We start from the raw sequence: 17,388 nt of genomic DNA on the forward strand, positions 1-17,388 counted from the left end.
ATTACTTTACTGACAAAGGTCCATCCAGTCAAAGCTATGGTTTTTCCAAGTCATGTCTGGATGTGAGACTTGGACCGTAAAGAAAGCTGAGCACCAAAGAATTGATGTTTTTGACCTGTGGTGTTGGAGAAGACTCTTGAGAGTCCCTTGGACTGCAAGGAGATCAAACTAGTCAATCCTAAAGGAAATCAGTCCTGAATAGTCATTGGAAGAGCTGACAGTCCAATACTTTGGCCATCTGATTTTTCATTGGAAAAGACCCTGATGCTGGGAAAGACTGAAGGCAGGAGGAGAAGGGGATGACAGAGAATGAGATGGTTGGATGGCATCAACGACTTGATGGACATGACTTTGAGCAATCTGTGGGAACTGGTGATGAACAGAGAAGCCTGGAGTGCTGTAGTCTATGGGGTCGCAGTGTTGGACATTACTGAGTGACTGAACTGACTGAATAGCAGTGATATTATGCATCTTTTTGTATGTTTCTTGTTTTCTTTGCAGAATGTCTTTAAGTCCTTTACCCCTCTTTTAATCAAATTGTTTTTCAAAATGTATTTGTTTTTAATTGAAGGATAATTAAATGTTGTATTGGCTTCCGTCAAACATCAACTTGAATTAGCCGTAGGTATATATATGTCCCCTCCCTCTTGAATGTACCCCCTCACCCCACCCCTCTAGGTTGTCACAGAGTCCCAGTTTGAGCTCCCTGTGTCATATAACAGATTCTCACTGGCTATTTTACATATGGTAGTATATTCTTTCTATGCTACTCTCTGCGTTTTCCCCATCCTCTCCCATGTGCATAAGTCTGTTATCTATGTCTGCATCTCCATTGCTGCCCTGCAAATAGGTTCATCAGTATCATCTTTGTAGATTCCATATATATATATATATATATATATATATATGCTAATATATGGTTTTGTTTTTCTCTTCCTGACTTATTTCACTCTGTATAACATGCTCTAGTTTCACCCACCTGATAAGAACTGTCTCAAATGCATTTTTATGGCTGAGTAATATTCCACTGTATATGTGTACCACAGCTTCTTTATCCATTCATTTCTTGATGAACATAAAAATTGCCTCCATGTCCTAGCTACTGTAAATAGTGCTGCAATGGTATTGGGAACATGTACCTTTCTCAGTTGTGGTTTCCTCAGGGAAATGACCAGTAGTGAGATTGCGGAGTCGTATGGTAGTTTTATTCCTTGTTTTTTAGGAATCTCCATACTGTTGTACATAGTGTCTATATCAATTTACATTCCCACCAACAGGGTAGGAAGGTTCCCTTTTCTCCACACCCTTTCCAACATTTATTGTTTGTAGATTTTTTGATGATGGCCATTCTAACCAGTGTTAGGTGATATCTCATTGTAGTTTTATGTGCATTTCCCTAATAATGAGCAATATTGAGTATCTTTTCATGTGTTTATTAAGCCACCTGTATGTCTCCTCTGGAGAAATATCTGTTGAGATATTCTGCCCACTTTTTTGAATCAAGTTCTTTGTTTTTGTTATTATTGTGTTGTTGATAGAGTAAGATTTTAAGAACTCATGTTTGCATATATTTGTGACACATATTTTTAAGTAAAATTTTATGTTGTGTGCTATATACTGAGGTTTTAGATACAGGAAAGATTTAAACTGATTTAATTGTTTTGTAATGCCAATCATCACAATACTGATTTGAGTCGAGAAAAGTGGTTAGATTTCATTCAGGATCAGTTTTCATATATTTTCAACTTTAATGAGAATGTATATTTAAATTAGTGTAGCTGGTTGTTCTGTATCCCAATTATTTCTATCATGTTTCAGTTTTCATTAAATAAATATGCGATTACATCATAATTTAAAGAGCTATGTGGTACGCATTCATTCTTTTAATAAACTCATGCACAGTGCTTACTTTGTCACTGGCCCATGTCCTGTGGATACAACAGTGAATAAGACAAATGTGAGGAAGCATTTTCTATCTCTTTATTCATTTAAAAGGAAAAGGAGTTTGGAGGAGAACGGTACATGTATATGTATAGCTGAATCCCTTTGCTGTTCACCTGAAACTCACGACATTGTTAACTGGCTATACTCCAACACAAAATAAAAATTAAAAAACAAAACAAAGAAACAGAAAAGAAATAGACAACCTTACTTGCAAAGCAGAAATAGAGACACAGATACAGAGAACAGAAATATGGATACCAAGCCAGAAAGGCTGTGGTGGGATGAATTGGGAGATTGGGACTGACATATATACACTATTGATACTATGTATAAGATAGATAAAAAGTAAGAACCTGCTGTGTAGCACAGGGAACTCTAAATGCTCTACGGTGACCTAAATGGGAAAGAAATCCAAAAGAGAAGGAATACATGTGTGGGTATGACTGATCCACTTTACTACATAGAAGAAACGAACACAACATTATAAAGCACATATTCCAGTAAAATTAAAAAAAAAATCAGAAGAATTAGGAGAATGATGTTAAAAGACAATAAATCTAAAATCCTTCACAAAACTCATAATTTAGTCCAGAGCAGTAAATACTACATTATAGAATACCCTTTTTAATGAGCTTTTCACCTCCTTGTTCCTTAAGGAATACATTAATGAGTTCAGTATGGGTGAGACAATATTATTTAATATTTGCACCGTGGCTCTGAGAAAAGGGTTGGGTGTGGGCTGTAGATAGATGATAATTACAGGTCCATAGGCACAGAGAATGGCAGTGAGGTGGGCACTGCAGGTAGAGAAAGCTTTCTGCCTGCCCTCTGCTGAACGGATCCTCAAAATGGCAATCCCAATGTGTGCGTAGGAGACACAAACACTCAACCAAAGCGTTAAAGCCAGAAAGCCAACATTAGTGGAACCCACTCTCTGGGCCAGGGAGCTATCAGCACAAGCCAGGGGTAAGATAGCAGGAATGTCACAGAAGAAGTGGTCCACTCTATTGGGGCCACAGTAGGGTAGCTGAAAGGTAAAGGATGTCAGGATGGTGGCCTGAAGACAACCTACCAACCAAGCTGCCATGACCAAACCAACACAGACTCCAGGTCTCATGATGAGCATATATCTTAGTGGGTGACAGATGGCAACAAAACGATCATAAGCCATCACAGAATAGAGGCAGCCTTCCGTAGAACCCAGGAAATGATAAAAGAAGAGCTGAACAGCACATCCCTTATAAGATATGGCTTGGCTCTGGCCAGAAAGATAAAATAACATCTTGGGACAGGTGACAGAGGGGAACAGCATGTCCAAAATAGATAGGAGTCCCAAGAAGAAGTACATGGGAGTGTGAAGGGTCGAGGAGGAGACAATTGCTAGAAGAATGAACAGATTTCCCAGCAGGGTGAAGAGGTAAATAAATGAGAAGATGCCAAGGAGCACAGTCTCCAGTCCCTGTGTCTGAGGTATTCCCAGTAGGATGAACTCATTCAGTTCTGTGTGGTTCCTCATATTCTTGGAAGGAAGGTCTAGGGGAGACCAAAGACAGGAAAGCTCGAATGTGGAGGCTGATTGTCGACAGACACAATACCAATGCATTCATCCATCATCACTCAATCCTAATGGAAATCAACACTGAATATTGGAAAGACTGTTTCTGAAGCTGAATCTCCAAAACCTTGGCCGCCTGATCTGAAGAGGTGACTCCTTGGAAAAGACCCTGATGCTGGGAAAGATTGAAGGAAAAAGAAGAGGGCGGTAGAGGAAGAGATAGTTAGAAAGCATCACCGACTCAATGGGCAAATGAACATGAATTTGAGCAAACTCTGGGAGATAGTGAAGGACAGAGGAACCAGGCATGCTATAGTCCATGGCGTGGCAAAAAGTCCAACATGCTTAGGGACTTAACAGCAGCAAAATTTGCTTAAACATAAAGATGATATTAAAATTGAGAGGTAGAAATTCTGCCAAGAACATTGAAGGCGTAGTACATACTTTCTTGGTGGTTCAGCCATGTAGAATCTGCCTGCAATTGCAGGAGAACCAAGAGATTAGGGTTGGATGCTTGGGTAGGGAAGATCCCCAGGAGAAGGAAATGGCAATCCACTCCAGTATTCTTGCTGGGAAAATCCTACACACAGAGGAAGCTAGTGGGTTATAGTCTATCAGGTGGCAAAGGAGTCATATATGACTTAGCCACTAAACTACAACTTTATGGCAATAGACGGCCCAGGGGTAGACGTAGTAGAGGCTCCTTTCCGATTTCTATCTTTTGAACACTTCTCATATCTTTTCAACACTTCTCATATCTTTTCCAACTTGCTTTAACTTTTCCAACACTGAGGTCTTCAAATCATAGATCTATCCATGAATTCTACTGCCTAAAATCCTATCTAGTTCTAGCTCTATTTTTACTTTATTTTGGTGGTAATGATATGTGAGAGAGGGTGAGAGTCAGTACTTTTTTTTAAAAAAACAAAATTTGGGCACTTACAAGGCAAAGAGGGAACATAACTGGCTGATGCTATTGAATTTAAAATTGCTTTTCTCTCCTTCTGCAGGAGAAGGAAGCAGCCCTGTCCTGCTAAATTCCCATCAGCTTGCAGTCTGCTGGTAGATAGCCAGAATTCTCTTTTCCGATGGCTTTCAAATAGAATGCCAAAAATCTCAATGTGCTTTTCTCTTTTGCAATAATTCCCTCTTTGACTCTAGGAACTGTAAAAATTCCCAAACAAGCTTTAAGTAACTTTGGTCTTCCTTTGGGTATTAATCCCCCTAGTCAGAGATCCTATTAAGCAAGGAAGCAATTAACTGCTTGTTATAATTATATCTTAGTAACTAGACAGAAAGAGAGTGAAGGAAACTGATTAAAGATGAAATCTTTTATGATTTCCTTTGTAAAATATCCCTCAGTGGAATAATATAATAATTTAAAAATTCATTTGGCATATATATCATGTATTTACAGGTACATTTATGTATTTACTGCTTTTTCATGTTGCTCTGAGTGAGTGAAGTCGCTCAGTTGTGCCTGACTCTTTGAAACCCCATGGACTGTAGCCTATCAGGCTCCTCCATCCATGGGATTTTCCAGGCAAGAGTGCTGGAGTGGATTGCCATTTCCTTCTCCAGGGGATCTTCCTGACCCAGGAATCGAACCCAGGTCTCCTGCACTGCAGGCAGATGCTTTACCGTTTGAGCCACCAGGGATGCTCAAGTGTTGCTTTAATTAATTAATTATTTTATTATTTGAGGCAAAAAGATTGATCTATTCAAGAAATAGTAACTGGGTTAGCTCAGAAAATTAATGCAATTGATGAAAAACTAAACTCATGGAAGGCTAGAAACTAGGGCAGCTCCTCAGCAGTAAGAACTTGTGGTGCATCCTTAGGGCCCTGCCAGCAGGTGATTCAACTTCAGCTGCCCATTGCTTCTGAGAGCCTCAGATCCAGATTCAAATCTGCTGAATCCCATGTCCACCTCTGTGACCATGGTACGTGGTACAGTGGATTAGAGACAGGCAGTCCTCCAAAGGGCAGGGGAAATAAAGGCCCGTTGCTAGGAGTAAGGGCTTCCTTGATAGCTCAGTTGGTAAAGAATCCACCTGCAGTGCAGGAGACCCCAGATCAATTCCTGGGTCAGGAAGATCTGCTGGAGAAGGGATAGTGTACCCACTCCAGTATTCTTGGGCTTCCCTTGTGGCTCAGCTGGTAAAGAATCCACCTTCAATGCTGGAGACCTGGGTTTGATCCCTGGGGTGGGAGATCCCCTGGAGAAAGGAAAGGCTACTCACTCCAGTATTCTGGCCTGGAGAATTCCATGGACTGTATAGTCCATGGGGTCTCAAAGAGTCAGACACAACTGAGCGACTTTCACTAAAGGGGTAAGAAACAAACTGAGGTCAAAAAGAACATTTAGCTGTAACTTGAAATATGTGTCTTATAGTACTCAGCATCTGTTCAAGTTTCTTGGATAAATGCCTGGGGTACTCAATAAATATTTGGGGTGACATATTTCAAATTCCTCATTGAACACACTCATTAACTTGCTTATTTATACATACACTGATCAATTTATCTCACAAATACTGGATACCAATTATATCAGGCAGGCCATTAATTGTTTTCCAGGAGAGCCAGAAATGTTGTTGAGGCTGTGTGGTTAAACATAGTCCCTCTGTTCAAGAAAGTTAGAGTCTATCTGAAAGGAAAAGAGTATATAGACAGTCTTATTTAAACCTTATAATTCTCTGATGACATCTTCTACAGATGAGGAAAGTTGAGGTCCAAGAACTTAATTTATCATGGAGTTTACTCCAAAATCATGGAGTTTACTCTGAAAGGAACTAGGATTTTGTCTCTTCTTTAGGACTTTTGCCCCTAGTTTCTGATCACAAAGTTTCAATATTTAAGGAGCATCTAGGTAGTTAGATTATTTCAAGTATATCTGTATTTCTATATAAAAAGTAAGCTTAATATTTTTGTTCATATAAAAGAATGTCCAAGTTAATAATTCTGCCATCTTATTTATCCTTAATTACTTAAAGTTTTAGAGACTGATTAATGACTTGAAAAAAACTGTAGAGGCTGTATAAATTTAAAAAATGATAACGATGCTTTTGACTAGGAAGTAAACACCATGACATTGACCTTGGTCTATAAGAGTGTTTTCAGAGGAGATATAAGTCATGGACTATCTTAGATACCAACCCAGATGTTTCAGAATCAAGTTTGCGTGTGCTAAATCAACATCACAGTCAAACTGAAAACACAAATATTCTGCATTCAGAGATGATACTTTTTGCAGAATAAATAGTTATCAGATCTCAAGAGGGCAGAGTTCAATAAATAAGTTTTCTTTTAAAAATTTTCTCCAGAAAGTACAAAAATCTTCCAGAATTATCACAAGCAACAAAGGATGAATGGTAAGTTGTAGTTTACCTGCATTTTTCATCAAAGTTTCAATTTGCTTTTTATACTAATAAATTGTTACTTTAAAGTCACTAAGCTTTCTAATTGTATTTCATGAATTAATAGGTCACTAATACATTAATTCTTGGCCTTGAAGCTGAACCTGTAAAGGCAGCTTTCAGTCATCCTTTTTTTCAATTTCTGGACTGCCCTACAAGGGCCACCTGGGACGGAACAGCCTGGACTGTGCCTTCCCAGGGTCCAGTCATCCTTTTTTAAGCAGCTTCTTAAAATATATTTGACAGTTAAAAATTGTCCATATGTTAGGTGTACGACTTGATGTCATACATGTATGCGATGTAAAATGATCACTTTAATCAGATAATTAACATTACCATCACCTCACAGAGTAACCACTTTCTTTCCTTTTTCACATTTCTTTTCTTTCCTTTTTGTTCTCTTTTTTTGTGTCTGGTGAGAACACTTAAGACAGTGTCTTAGGAAACTTCAACTATTCAATACAGTATGGTTAACTATAGTTGACATGCTGCCCATCATCTCTATGGAATTTCTTCATTTTCAGTAAACAAAGCCTTATGCCCAAGTTATTGGTGTTAAATGTAGATTCCGTGCATGTCTTGAATACATTAAATATTTACATTTAATAAAATAGAACTCTTAGTATTAGTTTTTTATTTACATCTTACCCAGCAAAGCCAAGTATTCAGGATTTTAATTTTCTTTAATTGATGAGAAGCGTATCAAAAAGCAATTATACAAAGAAGCATCTCAGCCTTTAGGAAATTTAATTTATTAAAAACTAACATTTGTACAAAATGGCTTGCAAGGCATGCATCACTGTTTGATAGGAAAGGTCGTGCAGAAAACTAAATGGTAGAATGATATACTTGACCTGGATTCTCAGTATGGGGCAGAGAGAGTCTGAGGAATTAAGAAACATTAGTAGGAGAAGGAAGCCATTCTCCCCTGCTCTAGTTATTTCAGCTTTCCCTCCTGTGTTGGGGGTGGGGGTGAGGAGACGATAATTCAGGCTGATCCTGGACTGTCCTACATGTGTGCTAAGTCACTTCAGTTGTGTCCGACTTTGCGACCCTGTGGACTGGAGCCATCCAGGCTTATCTGTCCATGAGATTCTCCAGGCAAAAATACTGGAGTGGGTTGCCATGTCCTCCTCCAGGGGATCTTCCCAACCCAGGGATTGAGGTCGTGGCTCTTAAGTCTCCTGCATTGGCAAATGGATTCTTTACCACTAGCATTACCTGGGAAGCCTGACTATCACCAAATCAGCTGGTAAAGAGGAAGAGTCTCCCCAGGCTCAGTTTTCCACCTGACTTACCAAGGAGTCCTGTGGTGGGAGATACTGAGATCTTACTGATCTTTTAGTCCTCAGTTTGCTGGTGAATCCTGCTTTTGTTCCTTATGATTTAGACCCCAGGAGTTGAGTAGAAGTCCAGGTACCAATTCCATATCAACACTTATTCTAGTAGACCATGAGCACAATCCGAGTAAAGAAAAGTCCAGAGGGCAGCAACACTTGAGGTAGGTGATGATGAATTTATTGCTGCTTGACTTGTGGTTTTTCTCCAGGAAAGCTTAACAGAACAGGTGGAGGAATGGAGTAGGCGCATGGATGCACCAAAGGCTTGGCAGGAAGACATGATGGAGAGAAGGATTTGAGTGATTTAAAACTAATTATAATAATAGTCAAAAGAATCTAAACTAGACAGGAAGCTAAGTAAAGACAAGAAAAGGCTGACGGAGGAGAAAGTGATGTGAACAAATTGGCAGTTTCAGTGAGGTCATTTATTCATTTATCCCAAATTTATTCACAGCTGCTGTGATGTACAAAATTGCTATGCTCTGATAAGGAGAAAATAGTCGTGGTCTCAACTCTCATAGAGATTGCAGTCTAGACCCAGAAAGGCATTAATCAAATAATCATACATGCAAGTTATAATTATTTAATGCAGTAAATGCTAGAAAGAAGAGTTCGATGTATCAAAAGTTATAATGGGAGAGTGTTTGTATTCAAAGAAATTATGTTTCTCTTTCATGTGTATGAATATTTGTTGTTCAGTCGCTCAGTCATGTCTGACTCTTTGTGACCCCATGGACTGCATCATTCCAGGTTTCCCTGTCCTTCACTATCTCCTGGAGTTTGCTCAAACTCATGTTCGTTGAGTTGATGATACCATCCAACCATCTCATTCTCTGTCCCCCACCTTCTCCTCCTGCTCTCAATCTTTCCCAGCATCAGGGTCTTTTCCAATGAGAAGTATCCACATTAATATCTATTATTATTTTTATTTGAAGAACTAGGTAGTGTTCCTTGAAGGTCCAGGGGAACTTCTCTGAGAAACTGTTATCTGAGTTGAGATCCAAAGAGAGATTAAGAGTGTAGGGAAGGGAAGGGAGAAAGCATTCTAGGCAGAGGCAACAGCAAGTGCACAGGATCTGAAAGAGAGCACAGCACAGTTGATAAACTTGAGAAAGGGAGGAAAAGAACTGTGAGATAAAACTGGGGAGGCCCTAAAACACGTGATTACTAAGGCCCATTTGGTCACTGTCAAGATTTTGATCTCCATATCAGGAGGTCTAAGAAAAGTTAAGAGGGTTTTCAGTAGCAACGTGCTTGAGTATTTAGGGGAGAGAGGACATATGAAGAGACAATTCTGACTATCATGGGGAGAGTGGCTGGAGGAGCTAGAATACATTAAGGGAGCCAAATAAGGAAGATGCTTGAACTATAGAACTTTAAGATCATTGGTCAGGAAAAAGGGAGAAAAGATAGTAACAAGGTCAGAGAAATGCTATTGGGAATGTATATGGATTAATGTCCTGCTTTAGCCTAATCTGATAACATCAGGACAGAACTTCATTTTTGCATTTAAGGTTCTGTACCTGAATGTACATTGAGAACTGGACTTAGATTCTAATAATCAGGTAAAGTGATGTGAAAGTGAAAGTGTTAATAGCTCAGTCATGTCTGACTCTTTGCGACCCCATGGACTGTAACCCACCAGGCTTCTCTGTCCATGGAATTCTCCAGGCAAGAATACTGGAGTGGATTGCCATTCCCTTCTCCAGCAGATCCTCCTGACCCAAGGATTGAACCTGGGTCTCCCGCATTGCAGGCTGATTCTTTGCCATCTGAGCCACCAAGGATCCATAATCAGGTAAAGCTCCCTTGCGAGTTTCTCCTGGGAACACCCAGAAGATTGGAACCAACAAAGGAGAGTAACAATATGAGGACGAGAATAATAGAACCTCAGGTTTTGAGATTAGAACATTGAAAATTAGTTTTGGCATGATTTATAAACAACACCAGTTCAGTTCAGTTGCTCAGTCGTGTCTGACTCTTTGCAACCCCATGGGCTGCAGTATGCCAGGCCTCCCTGTCCTTCACCAACTCCCAGAGCTTGCTCATACTCATGTCCATCGAGTTGGTAATGCCATCCAACCATCTCATCCTCTGTCATCCCCTTCTTTTCATGGCTTCAATCTTTCCCAGCATCAGGGTCTTTTCCAATGAGTCAGTTGTTCCCATCAGGTGACCAAAGTATTGGAGTTTCAGCTTCAGCATCAGTCCTTCTTATGAATATTCAGGGCTGGTTTCCTTTAGGATTGACTGGTTTGATCTCCTTGAAGTTCAAGGGACTCTTAAGAATCTTCTCGAACACCAAAGTTCAAAAGCATCAGTTCTTTGGTGCTCTGCTTTCTTTATAGTCAGCATAACAACATGATGCATATTGATACAACATGATGCATAACAACATAACACAACATAACACATCCCATAAACAATATAACACATACTAATTTGCAACTGATATCCCCAGTTAGTTTCAGTAGATCTCTAGCCTTCCCCTTTCTATTGTTTCCCTCTACTTCCTTGCATTGCTCATTGAAGAATGACTTATTATCTCTCCTTGTTATTCTCTGGAACTCTGGATTCAAAAGGGTGTATGTTTCCCTTTCTCTTTTGTCTTTCACTTCTCTCCTTTTCTCAGCTATTTGTAAGGCCTACTCAGACAACCGTTTTGCTCCTTGCATTTCTTTTTCTTGGGAATGGTTTTGATCACTGACTCAAATACAGTGTTAGGTACCTCTGTCCATAATTCTTCAGGCACTCTGTCTATCAGATCTAATCCCTTGAATCTAAGGTATTAGAAACTGAGGTATTTAACAATTAAACATGATTGGAGAGGTTCAACAGTAGATGGAATTATAAAAAAAAGAGAGAAGTTAGCAAACTCACAAATCACAGGATATGCTGGAACTAGATATGAAGCCTTATTTTTAAATAGGGATAAAATGCCTATGGTGGACTCATGTTGATGTGTGGCAGAACCAATGCAATATTGTAAAGTAAAAAAATAAAAAATAAAAAAAAATAGGGATAAAGCACATGGGCTTCCCGTGTGGTACAGTGGTAAAGCATCTGCCTGCCAATGCAGGAGGCACAGGTTCAATCCCTGGATTGGGAAGATCCCTTGGAGTAGGAAATGGCAACCCACTCCAGAATATTTGCCTGGGAAATTCGACGGACCCAGGAGCCGGGAGGGCCCCAGTCCATGGGATTGCAAAGTATTGATCAGGACTGAGCATGCACACACACACACACACACACACTCACACACAAACACACAAAGATTACAAAGCATAAAATTTACTATCTTCACCATTTGAAGTATATAGTGCAGTAGTATTAAGTATATTCACGCTGTTGTGCAACTAATTTCAGAACTTTTTCATTTTGTAAAAGGAAGCTCTATATTCATTAAACTACCTATCTTCCCCTCCCCAGTCCCTGAAACCACCTTCCCACCTTCTTTTTTTTTTTTATCATTTAACTACTCCAAAAACCTCAGATAGCTGGAATCCTGCAGTATTTGTCTTTTTGTGGCGGCTTATTTCAATTAACTTAATCTTCTCAAGGTTCATCCATCAAGTAGATTCCAACTATGTCAATTTCTTTCCTTTTCAAAGTGGGAGTAATATTCTATGTATGTATATACCACATTTTGACTATCCTCCTATTGTTAATGGACAAAAATAGTTTTCACCTCTTACGTATTGTGAATAATGCTGCTATGAACATGCTATAAACACGAACACTCAGGATGCTTTTGGGTGTATATTAGAAGTAGAATTGCTGAATCATAGGGTAATGTTAATTTTAAATTAATTGAGGAATCTCCATACTATTTTCCATAGTGAATGTCCCATTTTACAGTTTTCACAAACAGTGTACAATGGTTCCAATTTCACCATATTTTTTTTTTCCTTTTTCCTTTTGTTTCATTGAATGCCATTTTAGTGGATGGTAGGTGACATTTCCTTGGCAACTTGACTTGCATTTCCTTAATGGTAATGATATTAAGCGTCTTTTCATCTGCTTATTGTCTGCTTTGCAGAATGTCTATTTCAGATCTTTACCCTCCTTTTAATCAAGTTGTTTCTGTTGTTGATGATGGAGTCATATTTTAATAATTGGTGTTTGCATGTCTGTGTGTGCACATATAAGTAAAATTTTATGTTTTGTGCTATACTAAAGTTTTAGATACATGAAATATTTAACTGGTTTATTTATTTTATTTTTGCAATTGCAGTCATCACAATACCAATACAATATTGTAAAGTAATTAACCTCCAATTAAAATAAATAAATTTATATTAAAAAAAAAGAGTCAAGAAAAGTGGATGGAGTTCATTCAGAACTGGTTTTCTTATACCTTCAACTTTAAAGAGAATATATTTTTAAAATTAGCGTAGTTGTTTTGTATCCCAATTACTTTGCTCATGTTTCTGATTTCACTCGACCCTGATGACTCAAGCAGTAAAGAATCCCTCTGCAATGCCAGAAACACAGGAGATGAGGGTGTGATCCCTGAGTCTGGAAGACCCTTTGCAAAGGAAATGGCAATCCACTCTAGTATTCTTGCCTGAGAAATCCCATGGATTGAGCAGTCTGGCGAACTACAGTCCACAAGGTTGCAGAGTCGGACAGGACTGAGCACATATGCATATATTCTGTTTTCGTGTAAATAAATAAACAATTGCATCATAATTTGAAAGGTGAGGTGGTATCGATTCATTCATTCATTCAACAAACTCACTCAATACTTATTAGGTCACTGGGCCTTGTCCTGTGGGCATAACAGTGAATAAGACAAATGTTATGGAATTTTCCATTGTAAAGACATCTACTGAACAAGTTTAAGTATTAGTGTGATAAGTATCTGTCCATAATCAGTCTCCAGACTTTACCAGATCTCACAGCATATGGGTTCTTCTAGCTGTGTCCAGTATTAAGTGAACAGAGAACTAATACTACTTAAATCCAGCATATTGTCTAGGTTACACTCCCATAGCACAATAATAAAATTCGAGGTGATCTTAGATTTTGAAAGTCAGGTTAACAGGGCCATAGAACTATGATATTTATCTATGCTTAGGTGAACTTCCTTTTGTTCTTTTGTCTCAGGCCTTTTGTAACGGCCAGAGAAGGCAATGGCACCCCACTCCAGTACTCTTGCCTGGAAAATCCCATGGACGGAGGAGCCTGGTAGGCTGCAGTCCATAGGGTCACTAAGAGTCCGACACGACTGAGCGACTTCATTTTCACTTTTCACTTGCATGCACTGGAGAAGGAAATGGCAACCCACTCCAGTGTTCTTGCCTGGAGAATCCCAGGGACAGGGGAGCCTGGTGGGCTACCATCTATGGGGTCACACAGAGTTGGACACGGCTGAAGCAACTTAGCAGCAGCAGCAGCAGCAGAAAGCCACACCCCACTCCAGTACTCTTGCCTGGAAAAGCCCATGGAAGGAGGAGCCTGGTGGGCTACAGTCCATGGGGTCACTAAGAGTCGGACAGGACTGAACGACTTCACTTTCACTTTTGTAATGGCAGCAATTTATTTTATTTGAAATTTTCACTTTTTTTTGTTTTAATGGTTTCAAATAGCTTGGAAACTTTTGAGAGTAAAAGTGGAATACAGAAACTACAAATCACTAAAATGTCATAAAAACTAAGAGCAGATGTGTCTCTGGGATCTCCAGTGAAAATTACCCACTCTTTCTCCATGGATTCTGGAGAAAACTGAGAAATAATTATCAACTGAAATATTGTTGGAGACTAAGTTGGAAGCTGTAACTTGGTGGGAGAACCAGTTAAGCATGGTAATTGAACTCAGTAATCAGGACATCTTCTCTTCAAACAAACCTGGGCAGGAGGGCTTCCCTAATTCTTTTATATTAGAGAGTAACCTGGGGTGTTGTCAGTATGATAGAGTAGGAAACAGGGACAGTAGGAGGTGAGGTCTGGGACTAGACCTGGCTTTACCATAACTAAGCATGTGTTATGAATGGCAAGATACTTATTGCTATAACTCAGTGCCACCATGTACAGAGGGGTACGATGGGTTGTGGCACAGAATTAGTGGAGATAATAATAAAGTCAATATGTAAACATGACCTGTATCAGTGCATGCTTTACCACTTATTTACTGAACACTGTCTAAGTATCATGAACTCTGGAGAGAGGTAATGAGGATGAGCAAATTGCCAAGTAGGTCCTTTAGGGCAGTCATGGGATAAGAGCTATGTAATTAACAAGATCCGAGCTTCAGGCCTGGTTTTCCACTTAATGTGCAATCTTGGGTTCATCTGAAGTCTATAATCTTCAAAGTTCTGTTTACAAAATGAAAACTACTCTATGGGGGTGATCATGATGTGAAAAATACATGAGATGATATCTGTGCATCATTCATCACAGAGCCTGGAAAACAGATCATGTTCTGTCAATGGTAATAAAAACTATTAGCAACATGGAGGAAGTGAAATGTTTATAACCAGAAAAGAGGAAAAAATTACATCCTAAATGGAGAAAAAAAAAAAAAATGGAATGAAGAATGGTTTGGCACAGAGATGGCTGTTAAAGATCCTTCTTGGATTGTCACAGTTTCTCACTATGAGCAGCCAGACAACACTGGCTGCCCATTCTAAGGACAAGAAATCTGTCTCCAGCTCCTTGGTATGCCTCTTGACTTCTATCCTAGGATTAAGGTACTAAGGATAGTATTAGTTATAGAGTTACTGTTGGGGATCTATGGTTTACACACAATGATAGAAAGTCTTATTAGGTAAACAAAATCTAATGCTTTAGAGGAAGCATTTTCTATTATCTATTTATTCATTTAAAAGGAAGGGAAGTTTAGAAGAGAATGATACATGTATATGCATGGCTGAGTCCCTTTGCTGTTCGCCTGAAACTGTCACACCATTTCTAACTGGCTATTGGCTGGATGACATCACCAACTCGATGGACATGAGTTTGAGTGAACTCCAGGAGTTGGTGATGGACAGGGAGGCCTGGCATGCTGCAATTCATGGGGTTGTAGAGTTGGACACGACTGAGTGAGTGAACTGAACTGAACTGATGCTCCAGTTAGTAATACAAAATAAAAGGTAAACAAATAAAAACAAAAAAGAAGAAATAGACAACCTTATTTGCAAAACAGAAATAGAGACACAGAGAATAGAAGAGAATAGAAGTATTGCTATTGGGTAGAGAATAGAAGTATGGATATTGAGCCTGAAAGCGGGGGTATGAATTAGGAGATTGGGACTGACATATATACCCTATTGATACTATATATGATAGATAACTAATGATAATCTCCTGGGTAGCGCAGGGAACTCTACTCAATGCTCTGTTGTGACATAAATGGGAAGGAAATAAAAAGAAGGGAAATATGGGATATATGGTTGGGTATGGCTGATTCACTTTACAGTGCAGAAGAAACTAACACATTGTAAAGAAAGTATATTCCAATAAAAATTGATTTAAAAAGAAAAAGAAATAGAGAATGATGTTAAAAGACAAGAAGTTTCTAAAATCTTTTACAAAATTCACAATTTATTTCAGAGCAGTAAATACCACATTGTAGAAAACCATTTTTAGGGATCTTTTCACTTCCTTGTTCCTTAAGGAATAGATTAAAGAGTTCAGCATGGGTGAGACAGTATTATTTAATATTTGCACTGTGGCACCTAGCAAGGGATTGGGTGTGGGCTGCAGATAGACAATGATTACAGGTCCAAAGGCACAGAGAATGGCAGTGAGGTGGGCACTGCAGGTAGAGAAAGCTTTCTGCCTGCCCTCTGCCGAACGGATCCTCAAAATGGCAATCCCAATGCGTGTGTAGGAGACACAAACACACAACCAAAACATTAAAACCAGAAAGCCAACATTAGTGGAACTCACTCTCCGGGCCAGGGAGCTATCAGCACAAGCCAGGGGTAAGACAGCAGGAATGTCACAGAAGAAGTGGTCCACCCGATTGGGGCCACAGTAGGGTAGCTGAAAGACAAAGGCTATCAAGACGGTGGCATGAAGATAACTTAGCAACCAGGCTGCCAAGACCAAACCAACACAGACTCCAGGTCTCATGATGAGCATATATCTCAGTGGGTGACAGATGGCAACAAAACGATCATAAGCCATCACAGAATAGAGGCAGCCTTCTGTAGAACCCAGGAAATGATAAAAGAAGAGCTGAACAGCACATCCCTTATAAGATATGGCTCGGCTCTGGCCAGAGAGATAGAATAGCATCTTGGGACAGGTGACAGAGGGGAACAGCATGTCCAAAATTGAGAGGAGTCCCAAGAAGAAGTACATGGGAGTGTGAAGAGTTGAGGAGGAGACAATTGCTAGAAGGATGAGCAAATTGCCCAGCAGGGTCAAGGGGTAAATGAACAAGAAGATGCCAAGGAGCACAGTCTCCAGTCCCTGTGTCTGAGGCATTCCCAGTAGGATGAACTCATTCAGCTCTGTGTGGTTCCTCATGTTCCTGGGAGGAAGGTCTAGGGGAGACAAAAGACAGGGAAGCATGAATGTGGAGGCTGACTGTGACAGACGCAATGCTGATACATTCATCACCATTCACTCCTAAAGGAAATCAACCCTGAATATTCATTGGGAGGACTGTTGCTAATCTGAAGGTCCAATTCTTTGGCACCTGAATGAAGAGCTGACTCCTTGGAAAAGACCCTGATGCTGGGAAAGATTGAAGGCAAAAGGATAAGAGGGTGGGCAAAGTATGAGATGGTTAGATAGCATGACCAACTCAATAGGCTTGGATTTGAGCAAACTCTGGGAGTTAGTAAAAGACAGAGGAGCCAAGAATGCTGCAGTCCATGGGACAGCAAAAGAGTCTGACACGACTTAGCAACTAAACAACAACAACCACCACCTCTGTTTAAATATAAAGATGATGTTGAAAATAAGAATAAGAAATCCTGCCAAGAATATTGAGGGTCTAGTAAGTGCTTCCCCAGTGACTCAGTGGTGTAGAATCTGCCTGCAATGCAGGAGAAGTGAGTTCGATCCCTGGATTGAGAAGATCCCCTGAAGAAGGAAATGACAACCCACTCTTGTATTCTTGCCTGGGAATCCCAAGGACAGAGGAGCCTAGAGGGCTACAGTCCGTGGGGTCACAAA

General features: G+C 39.7%; 2 protein-coding genes across 2 annotated transcripts; both read right to left on the bottom strand.

The window, feature by feature from the left end:
* Positions 1 to 2,527: 2,527 nt before the first annotated feature.
* On the bottom strand, positions 2,528 to 3,550 carry LOC133240954 (olfactory receptor 10N1-like). Its single transcript, XM_061405933.1, has one exon. The coding sequence runs from the start codon at positions 3,545 to 3,547 to the stop codon at positions 2,528 to 2,530; it is 1,020 nt and encodes a 339-aa protein (XP_061261917.1). The 5' UTR covers positions 3,548 to 3,550.
* A 12,181-nt stretch (positions 3,551 to 15,731) lies between these two features.
* LOC133241783 (olfactory receptor 10N1-like) lies at positions 15,732 to 16,920 on the bottom strand. The gene has a single exon (XM_061407706.1). It carries the CDS (start codon positions 16,828 to 16,830, stop codon positions 15,802 to 15,804), a length of 1,029 nt encoding a protein of 342 aa, XP_061263690.1. The 5' UTR covers positions 16,831 to 16,920; the 3' UTR covers positions 15,732 to 15,801.
* Between the last annotated feature and the right edge of the window lie 468 nt (positions 16,921 to 17,388).

This window comes from Bos javanicus, chromosome 29 (assembly GCF_032452875.1).
Source record: "Bos javanicus breed banteng chromosome 29, ARS-OSU_banteng_1.0, whole genome shotgun sequence".
In the NCBI taxonomy this organism is placed as follows: domain Eukaryota; kingdom Metazoa; phylum Chordata; class Mammalia; order Artiodactyla; family Bovidae; genus Bos; species Bos javanicus.